Genomic DNA, 27938 nt, shown 5'->3' with positions numbered 1-27938 from the left:
ATCTGATTTTAGGTTTGTTGACAGCGATTTGTGGAGTAAATTCTTTGGGAAAATTCTGAATGGAAATAATGAGTTTACCGTGCCTCTTCTGAAAGAGCTGAGGGAGGAATTGAGTGGTGAATTTGACAGTTCTTTCTCAGAACGCCTCTGTGATTCCTTGACAAATCTGGAAGGCATTCTTCATGTTGAAAACACCTTCTGAATTGCAGAAAATACATTTATATTATATCCTGGATTTTCTAATTGCCCAACCACCATCATCCTTTGGCAAGTAAAGATACATGCTTCCTTCTTTTTTAGTGCCAGATATTTAAAAATTGGAACAATGTTCAAAATAATTTGTTCATGATTTGTTCAAAGAATTCTAGTTGCTGCCTTAACTATACGTACTGTTTTTGTTCTTTGCCAATCCTCCCTGTGCCTTTAATGTCTACTTGTGTATAATTGTTGAGATGTGTTTGGTATTAATCATTTTGTGATACTACAAGTTCTTCATTCTTCTCTTGTAAATTTATCACCTGTTCTCTTTGTTCAATAAAACTTTTGTGACCACTTCTAATATGATTTTCCCAATTTGCCATCTTCTTTCTGGAGTTATTGGAGTGTGGAACTTAGATGATTGAAAGGTTTCAGGTGCTGCTGATAGGTTTTTGAAGCAGTTTAGATTGCCATGGAAATCCACTTTTTTTTTTTCGTGTCAGGAGAGACCTGAGAAACTGCAAGTCCCCTGGGGTGACCTTGGGCAAATTTCATTCTCTCTCAGCCTCAGAAGAAGGAAAAGGTGTAACCATCCTCTGAACAAATTTTGCCAGGATAACCCTGTGATAAATATTTCTCAGGGTTATCATGAGTCAAGTCAGAAACAACTTGAAGGCACACAGTAATAGGAGGGGGGGGTGACCAACTGCAACTCCATTTTTGTCCCTCCTGTGGGAGCTAGTTGCATGAGAACGAAAACTCCCATCAGCACACAGTGCAAATAACACCAGCGCCATGGCAAACTGGACCTTCTCCACCACTCTGCTGAGTTACTTTACAGAAATCCCCTATACCAGAGTTTCTCAAACTATGCTCCTCCAGATGTTTTGGATTTCAGCTCCCATAATTCTTAACATCTGGTAAGCTGGTTGGGATTTCTGGGAGCTGAAGTCCAAAACATCTGGAGGAGCACAGTGTGAGAAATACTGCACTATACTACTGCTAATTATGTGCGTAATATGGCATTATTTGGTCCTAAGATGGCAGATGTGTCAGCTGATTCAGCTGACATGGATTAATGGGCAAATGCATATTGAAATGCATCACTCCATCAGCATCATACAGTTCTGTATCTGTAACTTGATTATGACTCTATTTAAAGGATATAAGCAGAGGCTGGATCGCCATCTGTTGGGGGTGCCTTGAATGTGATTTTCCTGCTTCTAGGCAGGGAGTTGGACCCAATAGTCCGTGAGGTCTCTTCCAACTCTATGATTCATTTGGCAATCTTAACTGCCTGCATCTTTGCATTTTTGTACAGAATAACATGCTGTGGCTATAAAACAATCAGAAAGAAGCTTCTATTACTGTATAACTGTAAAGGAACTTGAGTTTCCTTGTGGAGAGCATGTCTAACATGTACAGCTCTTGCTCAATATTTATAATTAAGTACATTTTATGTTACTATTCCCCCCTCCCTCTTAAATACTTAAGCTGCTACAGTGATTGATTTAAAAGGTATTTTGGATCCTCCATGGTTTATCTGAAATTGATTTATGGTATCATAAATCAAATTATGGTATGGTATCTTAATACTGAGCAAAGCTGGTGATGGGATGGGTCCAATTGTCCACAAAGCAGGATCAGACAATGAGCTGCATGTACCACTTTTATAATAAAACAACACTCTTTACTATCTATACCATTTATCTCTGAGTTAGCAAAGGACTAAATCAGAGCATAAGTAGAAACTCCCACAAAAATATTCTGAAGCAACTAGAGATGTGAAGTACAGGGAAAATGAATTGTAGAATATTTTTGCACTTGAATTTGATAACAGAATTCATAGAATCATAGAATAGTAGAGTTGGAAGAGACCTCATGGGCCATCTAGTCTAACCCCCCGCTAAGAAGCAGGAAATCTCATTCAAAGCACCCCCGACATATGACCATCCAGCCTCTGCTTAAAAGCCTCCAAAGAAGGAGCCTCCACCACAGTCCGGGGCAGAGAGTTCCACTGCCGAACAGTTCTCACAGTGAGGAAGTTCTTCCTGATGTTCAGGTGGAATCTCCTTTCCTGTAGTTTGAAGCCATTGTTCCATGTCCTAGTCTGCAGGGCAGCAGAAAACAAGCTTGCTCCCTCCTCCCTATGACTTCCCCTCACATATTTATACATGGCTATCATGTCTCCTCTTAGCCTTCTCTTCTGCAGGCTAAACATGCCCAGCTCTTTAAGCCGCTCCTCATAGGGCTTATTCTCCAGACCGTTAATCATTTTAGTCGCCCTCCTCTGGACGCTTTCCAGCTTGTCAACATCTCCCTTCAACTGTGGTGCCCAGAATTGGACACAGTATTCCAGGTGTGGTCTGACCAAGGCAGAATAGAAGGGGGAGCATGACTTCCCTGGATCTAGACGCTATACCCTTATTTATGCAGGCCAGAATCTCGTTGGCTTTTTTAGCTGCCGCATCACATTGTTGGCTCATGTTTAACTTGTTGTCCACAAGGACTCCAGCAGAGGCTGGATGGCCATCTGTCGGGGGTGCTTTGAATGCGATTTCCTGCTTCTTAGCGGGGGGTTGGACTAGATGGCCCTTGAGGTCTCTTCCAACTCTACTATTCTATGATTCTATGACTCCAAGATCTTTTTCACATGTACTGCTGTCAAGCCAGGCGTCCCCCATTCTGTATCTTTGCATTCCATTTTTTCTGCCGAAGTGAAGTATCTTGCATTTGTCCCTGTTGAACTTCATTTTGTTAGTTTCAGCCCATCTCTCTAGTCTGTCAAGATTGTTTGAATTCTGCTCCTGTCTTTTGGATCATCAGAAGCCTCAAGCATTAAACAACATACATTCAAACATTTAAACACATGTAACATAGAGTGGCCCAGCAATATGTACAACCTGTTGGGCATGCTGTTTCATTTTTGCTTACCTGTCCTGGCTCTTACATGAACACCGCTGTATCTTAAACTGTGTTGGAGCTATCAGAATAGAGTTCAGGTCTGGCCTATAAGTTTTAGTCAGTTTCCTGTAATCTCAACACCATGTATGATCTCCCCTAATGAAATGAGTGTGTCCACGATTATCTTACCAGACTCTTCATAGTCACAGCTACATACTTTGGTATAAGCCAGTGAAATCATGGCTTAATGAATCTCCTAGCACTCTGCATTCTCTCCAACATAGTTTTGATAGTGCATTATTGATCTTGTGAAACTTGAGTGGATAATATCATTTATGGATACCTTTTGACATGTTCTTTGATTTGAGCCGATACTGAATTATAAAGTATTTTACTCAAATCTAGCAGTGTACACATGGGGTATGAAACAACCAGGTCAGGTAAGCCTTTCATAAGCAAGCCAACACATTTTGTGCCCACTTGAAAACACTCAAATGTATCCAGAAATATTTTTTTTTCTTTCACTAGCTTTTTCTTTGACAATTTCCATTTTGGTGGCCAAACATCAAATCATAGACTTATAAGAGACCACAAGGACCATCCAGTCCAATCCTCTACCATACAGAAACATAAGCTTTATGCTTTTAAAAACTGTGCTGAAGTATTTGATGAAGCAAGCTAATTCATTTCTTTTTGCTGTTCATGCATAGTCAGTAAGGGATTCCGCAGGTTGTTACTTTACCTGTTAAGGCAGATATACACAACTTGAATAGGGTCAGTTGAGGAGTACTCCATTTTTTTCTCTGCTCAAGTTTTGTTGCACTTTTTTACTGAAGATATACTTCTGCATCCCAGCAATTGAAAGTTTGTGGTTATGCAGTTCTTCACCACACTCAATTCCTGTGCTGTGCGGCCAAAAAACAAACAAAAACAAATCTCTTCATCAGAAGCTTTGCTAACTAAACTATACCTTTATTATGGATGGTGTCTCAAGACTACAATACGTTACTTTTCAAATTACAACAGCAATTAACTACCATTTGGAGCCTGCAATTAAAACTGCAGCGGGCCATTTGTTTCCCCTGGGGTTTGGTTCCAAGACCCTCTGTGGATACCAAAATCCATGAATGCTTAAGTCCCATTAGATACAGTGGTGAAGTAAAATGGTATCTCTTATATAAAACAACAGCATCAAAGTTGCTTCTCCATTTTTTGAAAAATATTTTCAAACTACAGTATGTATGGTTGAACCTGTGGATATAGATCCTGTGAATACAGAGGTCTGACTGCAGCTAATTATCTTTTCAAGCCTTAAACTCTGCTAAAAATTATGTGCTATGACTCATGGTGTCACCACAACCATCCATTTTACATGATGACTTTCTCTTTGATTCACCTGCCTCCTAGGGTTCTTTTCTTTATATATCCTGTGGCAGCAAATTCAGTATCACCACTTTAGAGTACATACACTTTTGAGGATGATTTAGCCCGTATTCTGCTGAGTGTACCCAAAATGCATACATTACCAAATAAGTATTTGTTGCATTCACAGTAACAGAAGAGGGGAAATCCATTAAATTCCCAAGGGAGCTTGTCATAATACGGCATAGAAAAATGTCAGTAAACCACAAGACAGCATATGTATGTAATTCTTTAGTTCATTATTAGATTACAGCCACTAGCAATAACTCTGTGGATGAACTTGAATGCGACACAAGTTCATATACTGTATCCTGATTAATATATGTGGCTACCGAAGGCATATCTTTTGTCTAAAAAATGAAGAATGAACAACATATACCATGATATATCTTCCATAAATGTACCTGCTTACATTTCCCTGCCATTCCACAAAATATTAATGACCCATTTGAGACTGTATGGCTTTCGCGTGTAACCTTGTTGCAATTTTTCTTTATATCATTTCTAGCAAGTGAAAAGACAAGCCGTACATTGGGAAAAATACTCTGCTCCTTCCATTATTTTACAGTTATGTAGTCTTACTTTTTAAGTGAAACTGACTTCATGTTCATTAGCAGATAGATGATAGGCAAAGAATAGTAAAATACATGAACTGTTAATTTTTATGGCAATTTTTTTTGTGCCACCTTCCTGCAAAGCTACTCTGCCCTTGCCTGTTTAAAAAGTCTAACATTTCTATATCTATCTCTAGTCATGTATCTGATTTCCCTAATAATAAATATTCTAGAATAGCCTTTGGCTAAATTCTAGTGTTTGGCGTGCAGTGCTGCATGCTACAGTGCTGGGGAACATCCCCAATGGTGCTTGCATGAACTAATCCTTTCTGTGAGTTTAACTCAGTAGGTTTTTTCAAAACCAGTTAGGTTTGTCCAATATTTTTGAAGCCTGAAATATAATTTCCCCTTAGGCAGTAATTACTGGAATATTGTACAGCACTGAGTACATACAGTCTCACAGCAGAGTGTACTTAGCAAATGTTGTCATGTGCAAAAGGCTCTTGGAGGGTACCCATTTCTCTCTTGCACTTTCCTTGCTATGGGCTCTGCATAACAGTGAGCTGTCCTAGATTCTAGGGGCCCATTTTACCTGAGAGTCTAGCTCTATCCACTTGGGAAGCCAGTGACCTGGTCACCACTAGGACGGAGCTAGTTATAAATCATAGAATCATAGAATCATAGAATAGTAGAGTTGGAAGAGACCTCATGGGCCATCCAGTCCAACCCCCTGCTAAGAAGCAGGAAATTGCTTTCAAAGCACCCCCAACAGATGGCCATCCAGCCTCTGCTTAAAAGCCTCCAAAGAAGGAGCCTCCACCACGGCCCGGGGGAGAGAGTTCCACTGTCGAACAGCTCTCACAGTGAGGAAGTTCTTCCTGATGTTCAGGTGGAATCTCCTTTCCTGTAGTTTGAAGCCATTGTTCCATGTCCTAGTCTGCAGGGCAGCAGAAAACAAGCTTGCTCCCTCCCCCCTATGACTTCCCTTCACGTATTTGTACATAGCTATCATGTCTCCTCTCAGCCTTCTCTTCTGCAGGCTAAACATGCCCAGCTCTTTAAGCCGCTCCTCATAGGGCTTGTTCTCCAGACCCTTAATCATTTTAGTCGCCCTCCTCTGGACGCATTCCAGCTTGTCAACATCTCCCTTCAACACTTATAAAGCTAGCACTCATTTTCATTCTAGTCAGTCACCAGTAATGCTGGTAATTCCTGTGACAAAGGTGGCCTCAAAGCAGCCACTTAGAGCAAACTATGGTTGAAAGACAGAGATAACGTGGGGACACATCTATACTTTTAGTAATGAGTGTCATCCTATTTCTCAGTTGTGAACTAATTCCAGTACAACTAATACGTTGAGCAGGCCACACATAGTCAAGCTGCCCTACTTCTTACCTTGATTCACCCAATATACAGTATGACTCCTGTACTTTGAGGACTAGCCACCATAGTTTCACCTATTTGCAACCAACATAGTATGTCCTCTCCTGGATTTTTTTAGGTTCTCCAGGTGATTCTATGGCATGCTTCTGTTGGGAGTTATCCAACAGAGTAATACTGGAGAGGATACTTTTCTAGGAATTTGCTATGTCCTTCAGCAACAATCTATGGTGACTCCTGGCAGAAGTTGTTCATTTCAACAGAGTTTATAAATATCCACTGCTTTCATAATAAATTCAGGAACATATCCTTCCATAGATATGAGTGTTATACTGTAATTGCTTCCCCCGCCCCAGGGAGTTGGAAATACACTCAGTTCTAATAAAAATAACAGAGTATAACACTTTCTAGAAGCAGAAGGTGTTGCTTCGTATGTTCTCATGAGCACCCAATGAAAGTAATGCAAATGGCACTTACTAGGCTTGATCGATCCATGAAAAATTTGATTCTAAACTCGTTTCAAAACTAGAGGGGGCAGTTTTTCGTTTTTGTTGCTAATAACGAATTTGGCCCCCAAAATTTTTCGAAATTAACGAAAATTCGTTATTTTCTAAATTAATTCGTTAATGGCGGACGCGCATGCGCGGTGGCCCAAAAACAGCCCGAAGGGGGGGGGGACTTAGGGGGCTCTCCCGCCCTCATTTTTTGAGTGATCTTCTTCAAACTTGGTACAGTGGTAGAACACATTTAACACTGATAGCTCACCAAAATGTGGAACGTTTCCCTTATCCTCTGATTTTTGGCAAATTTTCATAGCTTTTATAATAAACCATTTTTTAATAATTGCAGAAATCTGTTCCTGGTTTGAAAGTCTTATTTCCTGTTAAATTGGGTTGTCTTTACTGTGAAAGTCATTGCTCTACTTTAGAAACTTTGTTTTTGTGGCTGAAACTTTGTTAAATTGGTGTAGTCCCTGCATATGTGTGTGTGTAAAGGTATCCCTTGACGTTAAGTTCAGTCATGTCTGACTCTGGGGGTTGTGCTCACCTCCATTTCTAAGCCCAAGAGCCAGTGTTGTCCATAGACACCTCCAAGGTCATGTGGTCGGCATGACTACATGGAGTGCCATTACCTTCCCGCCACAGCGGTACCTATTCATCTACTCACATTGGCATGTTTTCAAGCTGCTAGGTTGGCAGAAGCTGGAGCTAACAGCGGGCGCTCACTCTGCTCCCGGGATTTGAACCTGGGACCTTTCAGTCTGCAAGTTCAGCAGCTCAATGGTCTTTGCCTTGGCTGCCTTCCAGATCAGGCATATAACCAGCCTATTATGGGCCACAAATTAAAGAAAATTCAATCCCATTTAAGCACAACATGAACAGTTTTGATGCCAAAACCATAAACTCTGTTTATTAAACTCTACGATCCAAACTTTAGAACAACTTGCAAACAATTGAAGGTTAGACCACAGTAATAATAACCAATTCTATTCCTTTCCAAAATTTAAACATAAAATAGTATCTTTCTTTCCAATAGCATATAAACTTTTCCTTTCTTTACAAAACAAAATTCTAGACAGTAGCCATTTAGAAGATATTTCTATATTTTCCCTGCAAAGGATAGGGCTGCATCCCTCTGGAGACACACATGATAACCCGGACATGATATAAGGCACTTATATACGTTAAATAAACATGATGTCATTGCATATATAAAAGAAGCATGATATTAGGCAATTATAGTTGCAAATAATATAATTAAACATGTAAAAATTATACATCCATACATAAAAGAAACATGTAAAGTAACTGCATATATAAAACACAATATAAAATATGATATAAGGCAATTACAGATGTCAAAGGAACGTGATATTACATATGTAAAAAACATGATTATATGTATAAAAAAGCATGATACAAGGTGTCAGGATCTAGGCTGCTGGGCACCAATAACCATACACTGAGGCCAGATTCTATCTAATATCTTTATTAAAGGAATATATAAAGTCAATAAAAACAAGTGTAGAATAAAGTTCAGAAGCAGACCTTTCAAATGAGGCCAAATATAGTCCAGCAGATTATTGTCCAATATGAAATATTAGAGTCCAAAGATTATAATCCAATAACCGCAACACACGCTTTGCCAAGCAAAGCGTTGGGAAAACAGAAAAAGTCTTGAATCCAATGAAGCTTGACACAAGGCTGAAAGTTACTTGGAACGTGGCTGGAGCTGTGGCTAAAGGCAAAGCAACTTGAAGCATGGAACAAGATCTGTGGTAAATCCGTGAGACGAGGACAAGGCTTGGAACTAGATTCAGGAGGCAAGGAACAGGATTCGAAGTCCACACACACATGACCTCTCTCCAGGAGCTGACGAATTGACTCCGCAAGGAATCCTTCGCGCAATTTCCCTATATTGGGTCTCGTTTCCCCAAACAACAATCACTTTCCCTAGAGAACAGGGAGCGAAGGAAACCAGCTTGCAGGTGCAAGACTCCCCGTATTTTCTCAGGGGAAATACTTCTAATCAGTGGCATATTTGGCAGCAAGGCGAGCACTACTTCTAAATTTTTCTCTCGATCCTCTATCAGTCGTGTAAGCCTGTTTTCTCCCATAAGGGGGAGAGTTCCCACCAAGGTCAGGTTTAATTGGTTCTTGGACTAGAACTTCAGGCAGCTGCCAAGGCTCTGACTCCGACCGGAAATCTGGGGAAAACTCCATATTTTCCTCCTCATCTGCCACAATACTGTCAGGAATAGGACTGCAGGGCCCATGAGTCATCACACTAGGCAACTGACACATCTAAAAGAAACACAATATAATTAACCTAGGTACAACAAATGTGAAAGAAGGCAACAATATACATAAAAAAACATTTCTGGACTCACAAATGTAGTCTAAGAGAATTGGGCTTCCATTCTCCAAACCTGAAACAAAGTGGGAGGAAATGTAAAGAGTGTTAATGATGCTCGAAATCAAATGTTGTTCTTTTACAAAGTCAAACTAAAACTAAGAATAAATGCTTCGGTCTTCTCCTGATCTTCTTATCTCCTCACCTTGCGTCCAGCCGAGTTACGTCCGCACTTGCGATACAGCGACCTCTTCCCTTGGCTCAGTGGGCAGTATTTTAAAGTATGGGCCTTTTCGCCCGTGGCACCGCAGAGCGGACAGGTGTATTTGCGCAAGATGGGGCACTCCACGGTGCCGTCCATCCCCTTCAGCCGGTGGGACGAATAGACCTGCTTGGATTCCCCGTTGTGTTTGCAGAAATTGCAAATCTCCTTGTTTTGGGAAGCCTGGCCATTGGCACTACCTTTGGAGCTCTTGCTGCTGGAACTGCTTCCATTAACCCATTGTGATGCTGTTTCAAAGTTGTCCTCGTTGAGGACTAGCTGCATGTCGTACTCCATTGTGTCCCAACTCTGAGATGGAAATGGGACCTTCTTGCGTTCCGCGATGATCTCCGTAACCACTTTCGCAAGGCTCAGATAGCCCTTCCATCTGTCAAACTCCCTGAACATGGAAGGGGCATAATGTGGCACGTGCATGGCTGATCTGGAGAGCATGGTGCCAATTCTACCCTGGTGTGGACACACACTGAATGCCACATATTGGAGGCGGAGTCTTTGTTTTATTTATAAGGGGAGGGGTTCCAAACCTTTCACATTGGACCCTCCCATCTATTTTTACCCTCCTTTGCCCTAGATTTAACCCCCACATGTCTAGACAATCACAGCTTTTCAAGGAAGAGTTTGGTTTTTCCAATTTTTTCACTTCGGAGGTAATGCCACAGTTTCTCCCTTGAGGCTGTGGTTCTCGACTTGTGGGTCCCCAGATGTTTTGGCCTTCAACTCCCAGAAATCCTAACAGCTGGTAAAATGGCTGGGATTTCTGGGACTTGTAGGTAAAAACACCTGGAGATCCACAGGTTGAGAAACACTGCCTTAAGGGAACGTTAGCAGTTGTGGTTCTGTTTGTCCATCCAAGAATGAGTTGAATTTCTGCCTTGGATGAAATAGCAACATTGCACATCCAACGTTTGCCAAAGTCCTGAAGGACGGATCCAGTAATGATGAAGCCTGCAAGAGTGTTATATTGCTTTTGCATGGCAGAATAGCATTGGACTGGATGGTCTCTTCTACCTTTATGATTCTATGATGTTTGGCGCCATGACTCTATGATTCTATCATTTTAGGATTCTAGGACTTTTGGGATGATTCTGTTACTTGGTTCTTTGAGTCTATGACTTTAGGGACCATGTTTCTATTATTCCATGACTTCTGTGACCATATTTCTATGACTTTTGTGACCATTCATGGGCCATCTGGCTAGTATTCCGGGACGGTAAATGATATATCGGTTACAGCATCAGATATTTCTGGATACAGTAGAGTCTCGCTTATCCAACATTAACGGGCCAGCAGAACGTTGGATAAGCAAATATGTTGGATGATAAGGAGACATTAAGGAAAAGCCTTTTGAACAGCAAATTAGGTTATTTTACAAATTAAGCCCCAAAAAATCTTGTTTAACAGCAAATTAGACAGAAAAGGTAGTTCAATACGCAGTAATATTACGTAGTAATTACGAATTTAGCAACAAAATATCACAATATATTGAAAACATTGACTACAAAAATAAGTTGGATAATCCAGAACATTGGATAAGCGAGTGTTGGATAAGTGAGACTCTACTGTATATTGTTTTTGCATGGCAGAATGGCGTTGGACTGGATGGTCTCTTCTAGCTTTATGATTATATGATGTTTGGTGCCATGTTTCTATGATTCTATCATTTTGTTGTCGAGCAATTTAGAACAGTATAGGATACCGCTAACTGTTTCTTTGAGTGGTGTTCTGTGGAAACACAACCCGCCCATCCTCCCCCGCTGATTTCATGAAAATAAAAGAAAAGAAAGAATAAGCCACATCCGGCAAGGCCCACACACTGAAATACTAGGCCGGCCATCGTTGGCCGGCAAGCTTCCCTGACTGGAAGAAATAGAGGCCGCCGCCCCAAAGAAGGGTTCTGTGCAAGATTGCACCAAGGGGTAAAGAACGACAGCCGCGAGAGAAGACAGAGGCGGTGCATCGTGGGAAACACGTCGACCACGTATGCCGACAAGGCCCACACGTTGAAATACTAGGCGTGCCACCGTTGGCCGGCACGCTTCCCAGACAGGAAGAAAGAGGGGCCGCCGCCCCAAAGGAGGCTTCTGTGCAAAATCGCATAAAGGGGGAAAGAACGACAGCCGGCGAGAGAAGAGAGAGGCGGTGCATCGTGGGAAACCCGACCACGTAGGCCGAGAGGCAGCAAAAAGAAAAGAAAAGAAAAGAAAAGAAAGAAAAAAGCCACAGGCGACAAGGCCCATACATTAAGCCGGGCCGGCCACTGTTTGCCGGCACGCATCCCTGAGAGAGAGAGAGAGAAAAAAAAACAGAGGACACCGCCCCAAAGGAGGCTTCTGTGCAAAATAGCATAAAGGGCTAAAGAACGACAGCCGGCGAGAGAAGAGAGAGGCGGTACATCGGGGAAACTCGGCCACGTAGGCCGAGAGGCAGCAAAGACCAAAGAAAAGACAGAAAAAGCCACCGCCAAAAAGGCCCACACTATAAAATACTAGGCCGGCCACCGTTGGCCGGCACGATTCCCAGACAGGAAGAAAGAGGGGCCGCCGCCCCAAAGGAGGCTTCGGTGCAAACTCGCATAAAGGGGTAAAGAACGACAGCCGAGAGAGAAGAGAGAGGCGGTGCATCGGGGGAAACTCGGCCACGTAGGCCGAGAGGCAGCAAAGACCAAAGAAAAGACAGAAAAAGCCACCGCCAAAAAGGCCCACACGTTGAAATACTAGGCCGGCCACCGTTGACCGGCACGATTCCCAGACAGGAAGAAAGAGGGGCCGCCGCCCCAAAGGAGGCTTCGGTGCAAACTCGCATAAAGGGGTAAAGAACGACAGCCGAGAGAGAAGAGAGAGGCGGTGCATCGGGGGAAACTCGGCCACGTAGGCCGAGAGGCAGCAAAGACCAAAGAAAAGACAGAAAAAGCCACCGCCAAAAAGGCCCACACGTTGAAATACTAGGCCGGCCACCGTTGGCCGGCACGATTCCCAGACAGGAAGAAAGAGGGGCCGCCGCCCCAAAGGAGGCTTCGGTGCAAACTCGCATAAAGGGGTAAAGAACGACAGCCGAGAGAGAAGAGAGAGGCGGTGCATCGGGGGAAACTCGGCCACGTAGGCCGAGAGGCAGCAAAGACCAAAGAAAAGACAGAAAAAGCCACCGCCAAAAAGGCCCACACTTTAAAATACTAGGCCGGCCACCGTTGGCCGGCACCCTTCCCAGAGAAAGAGAGAGAAGAACAAAAAAAAGGAAATGTGGGCCCAAGCCCCTCAGACCCGGGGGGCCGGCCACCGTTGGCCGGCCCCACGCCCACACGCCGCAACCCACGGGGAAGGGCAGGCTTTCTTCACGTCTGCTTGCAAAATGTGGGCCCAAGCCCCTCAGACCCGGGGGGCCGGCCACCGTTGGCCGGCCCCACGCCCACACGCCGCAACCCACGGGGAAGGGCAGGCTTTCTTCACGTCTGCTTGCAAAATGTGGGCCCAAGCCCCTCAGACCCGGGGGGCCGGCCACCGTTGGCCGGCCCCACGCCCACACGCCGCAACCCACGGGGAAGGGCAGGCTTTCTTCACGTCTGCTTGCAAAATGTGGGCCCAAGCCCCTCAGACCCGGGGGGCCGGCCACCGTTGGCCGGCCCCACGCCCACACCGCTGAACCCACAGGGGGAAGGGCATGCTTTCTTCACGTCTGCTTGCAAAATGTGGGCCCAAGCCCCTCAGACCCGGGGGGCCGGCCACCGTTGGCCGGCCCCACGCCCACACCGCTGAACCCAGAGGGGGAAGGGCATGCTTTCTTCACGTCTGCTTTCAAAATGTGGGCCCAAGCCCCTCAGACCCGGGGGGCCGGCCACCGTTGGCCGGCCCCACGCCCACACCGCTGAACCCAGAGGGGGAAGGGCATGCTTTCTTCACGTCTGCTTTCAAAATGTGGGCCCAAGCCCATCAGACCCGGGGGGCCGGCCACCGTTGGCCGGCCCCACGCCCACACACCACAACCCATGACACAAAGATACACTCCATAACAGCAAACCGTCTAGCCTCTGGAAAAATCTAGCCATTTCTGTAGTCAATGATTCCATTATATTGTGATATTTTGCAGCTAAATTCATAAAGTAAGCAATAGCAACATATCATTTCAGCATATAGAACGACTTCTTATGTCTCCTTGGTTGTATAACATGCATTTATGGTGCTTTATTTGGAAAATAATAACCTGATATGATGTGTTATATGCTTTTCTTCAACAAGTCCAATCCAAGAAATTTGCTTATTTCAGCACTGGTAGGCCCGTTCGGCTTTGATCAGTGAGACTCTTCTGTGTTCATGTTGGGTCAATAAGACATAAGATATAACTGAAGTCACAGTCAGCATACAGCATTACCAGCTTAAAAAACAGTGGTGTAAAAACACGGCTCTAGTCCGAGGACTGAAGAGGAGGTAGTTTGACAGTTAAAAAACTATACAGTGCGAAATACTATTGGCCTGTCAAGCTATTCTTAAATAGGCTACAAACGACCACACAGACCTATAATGCTTTTTGGAGGAGGAAGGTTTTAAGGCTCTGATGTTAGGCACATGTTTCCATGCAGTTCCACTGCAGGTAAGACTAGTGTGTTCTTCAGGGGTTATTAAAGTTCTCCTGCAGATGACCTGGATAGAGGGAAATGACTTCAGTTGGTATACATAAAGTTTAAGTAAACTTGAGGAAGTACAATTATGAAAGATATAGTGTGTAATGTAGTAGAAAGTAATTCAAAGTAGAAACAAAGCAGAAATGTTGATTCCAAAGGAAACATGAAGGCATTATTAAGTAATTGTTTTTAATAGCAAAAGAGATTCTGAGTGGATTGATTCTCTACTTCTTACTCTGCGTAAGATTATCATCACATGCTCTCGACTACACCCGCACAAGGCAATGGTACAGTAAAAGAAGACAATTTTGAGAAGTGGTAAAGGCCAAGGTGTCCCACTTCTTTCAGTGATTCCGCGTGCGCGGCCAGAGGGCGAGGGGAACCAAAGGCGGCCGTTCTGCCGCCACATCGTTGAGTACACTTCCTTTTAAGGTGAATGGGACACTGTCCCACAGTCTGTGATCACTCCACCCTCGTTATTACCAACAGACCAGCAAGAAACAGTTTCCACGAGACGGAACTTGCGCCCACTCCTTGAAAGCAGCAGCAAAGGCACACGCCCTGACGGGCAATCGGCAACGTCCGTGTGCGCGGACAGTGGGCAAGGGGAACCAAAGGCGGCCGTTCCGCAGCAACAGCGTCAATCACAACCTCTCAGGGTGATGGGAGACTGTACCACTGTCTTTGATCGTTCCACCCTCTTCTATCGTTTTACCCAAAGGCCAGCAAAAGGCAGTTCCCACTCTGGGTAACCTGCGCCCACACATTGCAAGCAGCCGCAAAGGAACACGCCCTGAAGGGGGAAGGGCATATACAAAGACCCCACCCTGAGCCAGCCGGCCACAGTTGGCCGGCATGCATCCCGGAGAATTCGGCACGGCCCTCCCACAAAGTTTTTTGTTTTTGCGACTTAAGCCTCTACCCACAGCAACACTCCACCACCCCAGGGGAAGGCCGTGTACCTCTTCTATCGTCCTGCCAACAAGCCAGCAAAAGGCAGTTCCCACTCTGGGTAACCTGCGCCCACACATTGCAAGCAGCCGCAAAGGAACACGCCCTGAAGGGGGAAGGGCATATACAAAGACCCCACCCTGAGCCAGCCGGCCACAGTTGGCCGGCATGCATCCCGGAGAATTCGGCATGGCCCTCCCACAAAGTTTTTTGTTTTTGCGATTTAAGCCTCTACCCACAGCAACACTCCACCACCCCAGGGGAAGGCCGTGTACCTCTTCTATCGTCCTGCCAACAAGCCAGCAAAAGGCAGTTCCCACTCTGGGTAACCTGCGCCCACACATTGCAAGCAGCCGCAAAGGAACACGCCCTGAAGGGGGAAGGGCATATACCTCTAGAGTCTGGCGTCACGTAGTCCGAGAGGCAGCAAAAAGAAAAGAAAAGTAAGGGAAAAAAACAAAGGGCAGCAAAGACCCCACCCTGAGCCAGCCGGCCACAGTTGGCCGGCATGCATCCCGGAGAATTCGGCACGGCCCTCCCACAAAGTTTTTTGTTTTTGCGATTTAAGCCTCTACCCACAGCAACACTCCACCACCCCAGGGGAAGGCCGTGTACCTCTTCTATCGTCCTGCCAACAAGCCAGCAAAAGGCAGTTCCCACTCTGGGTAACCTGCGCCCACACATTGCAAGCAGCCGCAAAGGAACACGCCCTGAAGGGGGAAGGGCATATACCTCTAGAGTCTGGCGTCACGTAGTCCGAGAGGCAGCAAAAAGAAAAGAAAAGTAAGGGAAAAAAACAAAGGGCAGCAAAGACCCCACCCTGAGCCAGCCGGCCACAGTTGGCCGGCATGCATCCCGGAGAATTCGGCACGGCCCTCCCACAAAGTTTTTTGTATTTGCGACTTAAGCCTCAACCCACAGCAACACCCCACCACCCAAGGGGAAGGCCGTGTACCTCTTCTATCGTTTTCCCAACAAGCCAGCAAAAGGCAATTCCCACTCGGCGTAACCTGCGCCCAAACATCTAAAGCAGCCGCAAGGCACACGTCCTGAAGGGGGAACGGCACCCTCTGCGTGCCAGGTCAAAGGGGGAGGGGACCCAAAAGCGGCCGTTTAACGACCACAGCGTAGACCACGGCATATAAAGGAGAAGGGACACTAGACAACCATTTGGAGAAATGCTGGCAAAGGCGGAGGAGTACCACTGTCTTTGATGATTCCCCCCTCCGAGTTATAAAGGCACCCTCCGCGTAAGCGGGCAGAGGGCTAGGGGACCCAAAGGCGGCCGTCCCATGACCACTGCGGCAACCACACCCGCTCTAGACAATGGGACACTGAAAGATGACAATTTAGAGAAGTTCTGTCCCAAGTCGAGGTGTAGTAATTCCAGTGGATAAAGACATCCTCAAAGGTTCAGATGGACAGATAGTATACCTCTGTAAAGTGAGAGTCTGGCGTATTCCATTTCCTACACCTGAAATGATTATCTGAAGTATCCACATCAAATATAACAGTGCTCTTTCTGTACAGGAGCTGCGAGGATCTGTAGAAGACCAAACAGTCATGGCTCGTGATGGTAATATTTCCCCCCCCCCCCCCAAATAAAAAGGGAATTGAATGAAATCCGAACAGAACACAAAGAGGAAGCATTATCTACCTTGGCTTTTATGGTCTAATTTTCCACAGAATATCCTTCAACCTCTACAGAGCCAGTATTACATGAGAGAAAACGTTTTGTAACTTCCGAATACAGAGATGGGCCAAAAGTATATTAAGTTCAACAGGGACAAATGAAAGATAGTACTTCTCTCCGCGATGGTTGTTCGGGAGTGGAACTGTCTCCCCCGGACTGTGTTGGAGGCCCCTTCTTTTGAAGCTTTTAAGCATAGGCTCGATGGCCATCTGTCGGGGATGCTTTGAATGATACTTCCTGCGTCTTTCTTGGGGGAGAACTCGATGGCCCATGAGTTCTATTCCAACTCTACTTTTCTATGATTCCATGATTACATGATTCGTGAAACGGCCCCTTGAGATGGATGAACCCAAAAACGTCAGTGGGGCAATGTTGAGTGATGAAAAAGAGGAGAAAGGAAGGGAAAAGAGAGAGGAAAGCATTGTAGGATAGAGGAGAGAGTTGTTGGACAGAGTCCAAAGGGGCCACCCCCCCCGCCCGGACGCCCAAAAAATTGGCCAAAGTTACTCTGAAGCAGAGTTGGTTAAAGGAGGAGAACTGTTGCTCTAGGAGCAGTCGGTCTCAAAATCCAAATCTGGGAAATTCAACACAGGAAGGTTGGCCTTCAGGAAAACAAGTTTCTCAACTGTTTGAGGGTCCAGCAAGCTGCGGTGGGGCGTGACTACATCTCCCGCTATGCTGAAGACCCTTTCGCTCTGGACGCTGGTGGGAGGACAGCTGAGGAACTGGCGGGCTACGTGCGACAGATCCGGCCACATGTGTTCGCGTGAAGCCCAATAGGACAATGGATCACAAGAAATTATCTCAGGAGGCTCCTCAAAGTACCTGTTGACCGAGCATTCGGCCGAGTCTACCTTTTGAGCAGAAGCCAGCAAAGAGGATTCTTCAGAGCAGGCAAGTATGGCCACCGTCTCTGCAAAGAAAACGTTTCCTGTTCGCGGCTGGAGATCCGTATCCCTACGGCAACCCCCTACCGGCTCCGCGGGACTTTCCGTCTCGCCACTAGCGCTAGTGCTTGGGGTGACAGGCAGTTCTGGAAGAGGGGCCGCTGTGCCCGTTTCCTCCACCCTGGCAGCAAAGACCTCCCTCACAAGGTCAACAAGTTGGGCCTTCCACATGGTAAAGTCTTTTGGGCAGACGTTGTACTTTAGCCGTGGATCACACAAGGCCGCCAGCATATGGACCTTGCTGGAAAGAAGTGGCTCTAGCCGTTTCCGTACAGCAAAGGACAACCTCCTCACCACCTCCTGGACCGGCGGTGTCAGCGGTCCAGCCAGGGAGTCCATTGTTCGACCGGCCCCAAGCCTTTCTAGGTGCCTCCTTAGCCTCAAGACCATGGGCACTGCCTGGCTCAGAAGAGCTTTTGATTCCGAAAGTGTCTCAGTGGCATGTTTGAATGGCTTTAGTACGTCTACTAGCTGGGAGATGGTGTCCCACTCTTGCTTAGTTGGAACAAGCTTGCTAACAGGCGCAACCAAAGTGAGGGAGATGCCGTGTACCGCCTTCTGCTGCTCGACCATGCGTTCGAGCATTTTTAAGGTTGAATTCCACCGAGTCGAGACGTCCTGGAGCAGCTTGTGCTGCGGGAGGCCTTCAAGGCTCTGCCTGTCTCTCAGCTGCCGGGCTGCCTTGATGCTCCGGTGGAAGTAGCCCGCGATCTTTCTACAGCGCTCGATCAGCAGGGAGATGTTTGTGTTGCTGCCCGACTGCTCTTCCTGGCTCTTTAAACCTTCCTTGACGGTATTGTGAAGCAAGTGGGCCATGCAGGACACATTCTGAAACCCGGCACTTTCAACCGCTTTGATCATATTTTTCCCTGCGTCCGTCACCATAAAGCCCCTCCTCATTTCTTCCGGCCTACACTGCATCCATTCCCCCATCATGTTTTCCAGATAGTTGCAGATGGTCTCTGCCTTGTGATCACGATCAACTACCTCCAATGCGAGGAGTGCCCAACGATGGGATGTATCCATAGTGCCTTCCTTCTCCCACCAATGTGCCGTGAGAGAGAGGTAGGAGTGGCCTCCTCCCAAGCTTGACCAAATATCAGAGGTAAAATGGATGTGTCCTCCCATGGCGGTACGCAACATCTGGATAATGCGTTCCTTACAGCCCTCGTACAAGCCGGGGATTACTTTTCTGGAAAAGGTGTGACGGGAGGGGATTTTGTAGCGGGGGCACAGTCGTTTCATAAGGCGTACAAAGCCTTCTTGTTCTACCAGGCGGAAGGGATGGTGATCTAGGGCAATCATCTCTCCCACAGTTTGGGTTATCTGCTGGGGTGTGAGCAATGTTTCCCCCGTTTTCTTTCTGTGTAATGGAATGGCCCAATCCTCCAAGGTGGACTGTGTCCGCCTTCCACTATCTTCACCTGGTGAACTTTGCGTGCTAAGGCTGCCACTGGAAGGGCTTGCAGTTCCCCCTCCCAGCGAAATGGAGGGATGGTGTCGCTTCATGTGAGAGCTCAACCCCGAGGTCGCAAGATGTCTCGTGTCTCTGCCTCTGCTGATATTTGCCCCACAGTGTCTACAAACTGCCAAAGTAGAACTCTGAGAGTGGACATGGAAATGGTCCCAAATAAATGACCTTGGCCTCCCCACAGCCACTGTGGCGACGCCCTCAGAGATGGGAGTCGTGGGCACCCTTTCAGCAGCATGAGAAAGTCTACGTTTTGATGGTAGTACCTCCTCTACCTCCTCCTCACTGTCAGTAGCTGGGGGAGGGGTGGGGTTATCTATATCCTCACTATCCACCACCTGTAGTTCCAGGACGGCAACACCTGTATGTTCCAATGATCGTCCAGTTGTCTCAGCTCCATGCGACAGCCGGCTCCGGGTGGATGCCTGTGAACTGTCTGCATTAGAACAGCCTGGTTCTTCATCAAGTCCACCCACTCCCATAGTTCGGCGTTCCAGACGTATGGGACCCACCTTAACTTTTTTGGCCCCCCACAGTGTCCTGGCCGTGGCTTGACCACTACCAGGACTTGCTCCCCCAGACCCGCGTACAGCTGAGCGCTTCATGACAAGGGGAGTGTTTTCAGGTAACAGAAGGGATGATGGTAAGGTGTTGTGTTACTGGTGGGAAATATTTGTTGAATCTTGATTGGCAACGTGTTATATTCTGGCCAATTTACTGTTGCAAAAGCGTAGTCTATAACATTTAGTTAGTTTTATTTATTTACAAGGGGATACCTGTACTTTCCAGTTCTACAGGAAAGTATGGGATATGCAACTCTTTCCCAAAGTTGGCTTGGGAAAATCAGGAAGCGTCCCTGGCAGACACACACCCACGCAGCCCTGGAGGTGTTTGAGACTGGGAAAGGCAAGGCACAAAGGCAAGCTTTTATTTTCCCCAAAGGAGTTGTATTTTGAACAGGATGGGATATGCAACTCTTTCCCAAAGCGTCCCTGGCAGACACACACACACCCGTAGCCCAGGGGAAGGCAAGGCACAAAGGCAAGCTTTTATTTTCCCGAAAGGAGTTGTATTTTGAACAGGATGGGATATGCAACTCTTTCCCAAAGCGTTCCTGGCAGACACACACACACCCGTAGCCCAGGGGAAGGCAAGGCACAAAGGCAAGCTTTTATTTTCCCGAAAGGAGTTGTATTTTGAACAGGATGGGATATGCAACTCTTTCCCAAAGCGTTCCTGGCAGACACACACACAAGGCAAGGCACAAAGGGAACCTTTTCTTTCCCCGAAAGGAGTTGTATTTTGAACAGGATGGGATATGCAACTCTTTCCCAAAGCGTTCCTGGCAGACACACACACAAGGCAAGGCACAAAGGGAACCTTTTCTTTCCCCAAAAGGAGTTGTATTTTGAACAGGATGGGATATGCAACTCTTTCCCAAAGCGTTCCTGGCAGACACACACACAAGGCAAGGCACAAAGGGAACCTTTTATTTTCCCGAAAGGAGTTGTATTTTGAACAGGATGGGATATGCAACTCTTTCCCAAAGCGTTCCTGGCACACACACACACAAGGCAAGGCACAAAGGGAACCTTTTCTTTCCCCAAAAGGAGTTGTATTTTGAACAGGATGGGATATGCAACTCTTTCCCAAAGCGTTCCTGGCAGACACACACACAAGGCAAGGCACAAAGGGAACCTTTTCTTTCCCCGAAAGGAGTTGTATTTTGAACAGGATGGGATATGCAACTCTTTCCCAAAGCGTCCCTGGCAGACACACACACACCCGTAGCCCAGGGGAAGGCAAGGCACAAAGGCAAGCTTTTATTTTCCCCGAAGGAGTTGTATTTTGAACAGGATGGGATATGCAACTCTTTCCCAAAGCGTTCCTGGCAGACACACACACAAGGCCAGGCACAAAGGCAAGCTTTTATTTTCCCTAAAGGAGTTGTATTTTGAACAGGATGGGATATGCAACTCTTTCCCAAAGCGTTCCTGGCAGACACACACACAAGGCAAGGCACAAAGGGAACCTTTTCTTTCCCCAAAAGGAGTTGTATTTTGAACAGGATGGGATATGCAACTCTTTCCCAAAGCGTTCCTGGCAGACACACACACAAGGCAAGGCACAAAGGGAACCTTTTCTTTCCCCAAAAGGAGTTGTATTTTGAACAGGATGGGATATGCAACTCTTTCCCAAAGCGTTCCTGGCAGACACACACACAAGGCAAGGCACAAAGGCAAGCTTTTATTTTCCCGAAAGGAGTTGTATTTTGAACAGGATGGGATATGCAACTCTTTCCCAAAGCGTTCCTGGCAGACACACACACAAGGCAAGGCACAAAGGCAAGCTTTTATTTTCCCGAAAGGAGTTGTATTTTGAACAGGATGGGATATGCAACTCTTTCCCAAAGCGTTCCTGGCAGACACACACACAAGGCAAGGCACAAAGGGAACCTTTTCTTTCCCCGAAAGGAGTTGTATTTTGAACAGGATGGGATATGCAACTCTTTCCCAAAGCGTTCCTGGCAGACACACACACAAGGCAAGGCACAAAGGGAACCTTTTCTTTCCCCGAAAGGAGTTGTATTTTGAACAGGATGGGATATGCAACTCTTTCCCAAAGCGTTCCTGGCAGACACACACACAAGGCAAGGCACAAAGGGAACCTTTTATTTTCCCGAAAGGAGTTGTATTTTGAACAGGATGGGATATGCAACTCTTTCCCAAAGCGTTCCTGGCAGACACACACACAAGGCAAGGCACAAAGGGAACCTTTTCTTTCCCCAAAAGGAGTTGTATTTTGAACAGGATGGGATATGCAACTCTTTCCCAAAGCGTTCCTGGCAGACACACACACAAGGCAAGGCACAAAGGGAACCTTTTCTTTCCCCGAAAGGAGTTGTATTTTGAACAGGATGGGATATGCAACTCTTTCCCAAAGCGTTCCTGGCAGACACACACACAAGGCAAGGCACAAAGGGAACCTTTTCTTTCCCCAAAAGGAGTTGTATTTTGAACAGGATGGGATATGCAACTCTTTCCCAAAGCGTTCCTGGCAGACACACACACAAGGCAAGGCACAAAGGGAACCTTTTATTTTCCCGAAAGGAGTTGTATTTTGAACAGGATGGGATATGCAACTCTTTCCCAAAGCGTTCCTGGCAGACACACACACAAGGCAAGGCACAAAGGGAACCTTTTCTTTCCCCGAAAGGAGTTGTATTTTGAACAGGATGGGATATGCAACTCTTTCCCAAAGCGTCCCTGGCAGACACACACACACCCGTAGCCCAGGGGAAGGCAAGGCACAAAGGCAAGCTTTTATTTTCCCCGAAGGAGTTGTATTTTGAACAGGATGGGATATGCAACTCTTTCCCAAAGCGTTCCTGGCAGACACACACACAAGGCCAGGCACAAAGGCAAGCTTTTATTTTCCCTAAAGGAGTTGTATTTTGAACAGGATGGGATATGCAACTCTTTCCCAAAGCGTTCCTGGCAGACACACACACAAGGCAAGGCACAAAGGGAACCTTTTCTTTCCCCAAAAGGAGTTGTATTTTGAACAGGATGGGATATGCAACTCTTTCCCAAAGCGTTCCTGGCAGACACACACACAAGGCAAGGCACAAAGGGAACCTTTTCTTTCCCCAAAAGGAGTTGTATTTTGAACAGGATGGGATATGCAACTCTTTCCCAAAGCGTTCCTGGCAGACACACACACAAGGCAAGGCACAAAGGGAACCTTTTCTTTCCCCAAAGGAGTTGTATTTTGAACAGGATGGGATATGCAACTCTTTCCCAAAGCGTCCCTGGCAGACACACACACACCCGTAGCCCAGGGGAAGGCAAGGCACAAAGGCAAGCTTTTATTTTCCCCGAAGGAGTTGTATTTTGAACAGGATGGGATATGCAACTCTTTCCCAAAGCGTCCCTGGCAGACACACACACACCCGTAGCCCAGGGGAAGGCAAGGCACAAAGGCAAGCTTTTATTTTCCCCGAAGGAGTTGTATTTTGAACAGGAAAAACACCCACAGGACAGCCCTTTGCAAGTTTGCAACAACAAAAGAAATAGAAAGACCTAAGACCCACACCACCAAACTCAGCCACAGACCACCCCACCTTTTCTCCTCTCCTGGTCTTCACACAGCCATGCTGTGACGCAGCAATGTTTCCTGCCTGCCTGCACCAATCTACCCTTCCACCCTCTCCAAAAGTCCCAGTGCGACTGAGCCACGAGGCGTGTGCACGCTGTTTTCATTAAGCACGTCCTACCAGCCCCTCCCCCTGGTTAAACGTGCTCTCTGATTGGCTACAAGGTGCAAACAACACACTAGATTGCCCCAGTGGACTTAAAAAAGTTTGGATGATTTGACAAAGCATTTTTTAAAAACGAAAAAAAAGGCGCCATTACGGAAAACGGCCAATCGCGGTTCGAAACCGCGATATCCAGGCGTGTGGACAGCCAAGATTCAATATTGCTTCAAAAAATCCGAAAATAACGAATCAATAACGGTAAACGGGGAAAACGAATTATTTGAGCAAGCCTAGCACTTACATAATTGCCAAGTTATAAAGTTGCCATTGACTGAGTTGGTCTACTCTAGTTGGCATAAGCATTTGGCTACGAAAACAGAGTGATTCACTTCAATGACATCTAAAGAGCCAAATATTTCTTATCCATGATTTAAGATCAATGAGAATTGTTGCTGAGAGATACAGGAAGCAGTGTAGGGCAGTAATCAGAGTAACTAAAGCTGTTCCAGTCTGGTGAGATAGAATTGATGATGGAATAGTGGAGGTAATTTTTTTCTTTTCTTTTTTTGGGAGGATGGAGACAACCTCATAAACTGCCTAATGGGCAAAATGAAGAGTTTTTGCAAATCTTTGGGCATACTTAACTCCATGACCTATACCACCTGCACTTTATCCTTCAGCCAGCCTACTCGTGAAAAATGTATTGAAGTGATCTCCAGCATACCTGGGTGTTTGCCAGTGCAGTATAAGAAAAACAGAGCAAGCTTAATAAGCAAATTGTGAAATCACAACAAAGAAAATATTACAGACTGTTCTATTACAAGGAAGCATGCAATTGCTGACAGAAACTTTAATGTGGCAATACTTCATTACAACTCTTTACTTTTTTCAGGAGTGGTGTCTGGGGAGCCAGCAGGGTATAGTGGTATGAGAGCTGGACTATGATTTTGGAGACTAGTGTTCAAATCTTTACTTTGCCATAAAATCCACTGGATTACCGTGGGCATAGTTTCTCAGCCTTAAGAAGGCAATGGCAACCCTCTTCTGATCAAATATCTGCAATAAAACCCTGTGATAGGTTCATTTTAGGGTCACCGTGGGTTGGAAATGACTTGAAGGCACATTGCAACAAGATGTATCAGAGTTTTCTGCTTTTTCAGTTCAACCTCCCTCCTTAACCTCTACACTCAGTAGAATACCTATAGCACCTCCTGAGGTACAGTCATTATGCAAATGTGACATGTCATGTTTATTTGCCATGTTAAGCAAAATGAAAAGATAGGGTGCGATGAAATATAATAAGGTAAATCAAACCAATACTTGTCACAACTCTCTTTACAGGTTTGTGGGAAATTCACCCAAAAGTTCAAAAACTCACAAAAAAGCAGTGCCTATAAAAAGCACGCTTCCCAAGATACCTTAGTATTTGAGGCAGCAAATAACCTGAAATTGATAGGACTTGGTGAGCAGAAGGATCATTTCTGCTCATCATTTGAAGGTGAGTGAACCTTTGCAAAGAATTTAATACAGCCCAAGAAACGGAGAACACAAATGGAGAAAGGACTAAATATAGCACTTAACCACCCAGAAGAAGAAGAACTGAGCACCATCTATTTTAATACAGTGGGATGAAATATTCAGCTAAAGCAAGGCCTTGGCTTTCCACATTGTCTCTCTTTGCATTTCTCACTGCCATCTTCAAATAGATCACCTTTCTCTGTTCTTGCTAACACAGAAGGTAGCACTAAGTCTCTATGGCTTGCTCATCAGTCCTGTAAAGAACCTAAGGAGGGAAATTGCTATACGAATGAGAAAGGCCCTTCCCGCTTCTGATAGATCCTGTTTTTGTGAATTTACATCTGACTAACTCAGCAGGATAAGGTACACCAGGCCGCATTTTTGGAGCGACCTCTATAATTCTAAGGATTGGAAACATCACACTCTATTTTTAAACAAATAGTCAAAAAAGCAACTGTATCAAATATCCTCACATTGGATACAATGTCCCAGTTTTAAAATAGTAAGATAACATTTTAAGATCTCCATCATCATTGTCTTCCTCATGGAAAGGGTGAAGTGCATGGATGTATTCAGCAGCTTGGAGAAAGAGCCAAACTTAAGAGAGTTTGTCACATCCCCAACAGTGCTAATAGTGGGCTATTCCAGACAACTGCAAATAACCACAAATTATTGCAACACAAAGCTTTGTCTATTACAAGCTAAAGTCTCCTGATGTTGCTGCAGTCTCTGTAGAAGTTGTGAAGGGAGGGAGGAAAGATTAAGGAAGCTGGAAAGGCAATCTAGCCAATTAGCATTCAGATCTCATGATGCTGTAGGCAGTTTGCCAAGCAACATTCAGATCTCTCCTGTGTCTTTGCTCATTACTGGCTCTGGATCTTGTAAGACCTATACAGACACATCATATTTTTTTTACAGGAACGGTGTTTTCAAATATTTCATGTACTGTAGTGAAAAATCTCAGCTCCCTCCTCCCAACCAATGAGGAAGAAAGGCCAAGGACATTCAGTGTGAATTGCAATTCCTTTTTGTTTTGTTTTGTAGTGATATGGCCTGTAATTGGGGGAGGGGTGGGAAATGGCATTCATGACCATTTGGATATCATAACCTTTTGGAAAAGTTTGATCTTTCAGAGAAGAGCCAAAAATCTCTTTGAGTAGAATCTTCTCATATGGTATTATTTATTTATTTACCATATTTATATCCCACCTTTCTCAACCTCTGGGTGGACTCAAGGCAGCTTATAAATGGCACTACACAGTACCTACAACATAAAACAAAAAGTTGCATTAAGATTAAAATAAGCATATATGAAAACATTAAGAGTCACATTGTACAGCAAGGTGGAGAAGATGCTGCAGGAGAAGTTGGTTTCTTGTGTCTGCAGAAATCCAGGTGCTGAATCTTAAGCATATACTTCCATTGCTCTGCTATGGTTCTCATTCGTCATCAGGCACGGCAGAATGGATCCCTTCCACAATCTTTGGCCAATGGAGAGCCATCAGGATCTCATCTGTGTTCTTCGGTGGCTGTTCCAGTTTTCATACGGTCAGACTCGAAGGTCAACTTGACACACAGCTCTTGGTCCTCTGATGACAACAACGGTGTCACATTCTTCTCCCATACAATCCCAATATATCCCTCTGGAACTGAGTTAGACTTCGCCCGCAGAAGGAGATGGATGACTCATTGGCCTGGTCAGGTCCCCGGATGACTGGAGAGCAGTACTTCCAGATGGCCACGTCCCCGTCATGCTGGATCTCGCAGGGGAGGTAATGCATGGCTTCCTGAGGAGCCTCCGGAGAGGAAGACAAGGCTAGCAGTGCTGCCATGCAGCTGCCTCTTCCTTCTCCTGGTATACAACCAAATGTAATATGCAAGGCAATGTCTTCAGTTGTTAGACTGAACCTATTTTCTCTGATCTGTTAGAAACAGAATATGCAAATGCATAAAAACAGCAGTTTCAAAAGTGTTTTTCAGTGCACAAAATATATCTGAGGTAAAGGTTTTCCCCTGACATTAAGTCTAGTCGTGTCCGACTTTGGGGGGTTAGTGCTCATCTCCATTTTTAAGCTGAAGAGTCAGAGTTGTCCATAGACGCCTCCAAGATCATGTAACCAGCATGACTGCATGGAGTGCCGTTACTTTCCTGTTTTCAAACTGCTAGTTTGGCAGAAACGGGCTAACACGGGGACCTCACCCTGCTCCCTGGATTCGAACTGCCGACCTTTCGATCAGCAAGTTCAGCAGCTCAGCAGTTTAACCCGCTACGCCACCTTTCTCCCATAAAAGCAACTTGTTTTATATCATGCACACAAGAGACAAAATGAAGTAAAATAACATATTTGGTTTACTCACAGCTACATGTGTTTATCATAACACAGGTACATAGCTTATCAGTCCAGTTCCAGATATGTTTGAGATAGTATCTGTGTGCAGATGGCACAAGGCATCTTTCTTACAATCAATAGCAGGCAAATTTTGGTTTTAACAGTCCAAAGTCTAAGAATAATCTTAAAATGGACTCTGAGGTGTGAGCAGTCTCAGATCTACAGCTCCTCCCACAACCTCTCAGAAAGAAAAGGTTGCTTACCTGTAACCGTGTTTCTCTGAGTGGTCACCTGTGAAATTCGCACATATGGTTTCTCGCGCCTGCGCAGTCAATTTCAGAATCTTCTAGAAAGCTCTTAGGTACAATATTGGCACAGGAAATACCATATATGCGTTGACCACGATGGAGAAACATAGAACAAATAAAGAAAGCTGCATACCAGAACATACATACAGTAAGCAAACAGCATCATAGATTAACAAATTACTAGAGGAGGCTTGAAGACGCTTGTAATTTCCAACAGGGGGCACCCTCTGGTTGGGAGTAAAATGTTGCTGCTTGC

The 27938-nt window shown here is 45.5% G+C and overlaps 1 protein-coding gene across 4 annotated transcripts in view; it reads left to right on the top strand.

The window, feature by feature from the left end:
• The window catches only part of bub1b (BUB1 mitotic checkpoint serine/threonine kinase B), a 60966-nt gene extending 36127 nt beyond the window's left edge, over positions 1-24839 (top strand). For 3 of the 4 annotated variants that reach the window (XM_008116853.3, XM_016995933.2, XM_016995932.2), the window contains exon 23: positions 13-559. In XM_008116853.3, coding sequence (XP_008115060.2) covers positions 13-202 — 190 coding nt within the window. In that variant the 3' untranslated portion in view covers positions 203-559. Of the gene's footprint in view, positions 1-12; positions 560-24099 lie in introns of those variants that run through there. The other variant, XR_010002054.1, reaches the window with a different exon arrangement.
• Positions 24840-27938: the final 3099 nt, after the last annotated feature.

The sequence above is a fragment of the Anolis carolinensis genome, chromosome 1, assembly GCF_035594765.1.
Source record: "Anolis carolinensis isolate JA03-04 chromosome 1, rAnoCar3.1.pri, whole genome shotgun sequence".
NCBI lineage: Eukaryota > Metazoa > Chordata > Lepidosauria > Squamata > Dactyloidae > Anolis > Anolis carolinensis.
Note: the sequence above shows the minus strand (reverse complement) of the source record. Positions and strands in the feature narration are given on the sequence as shown.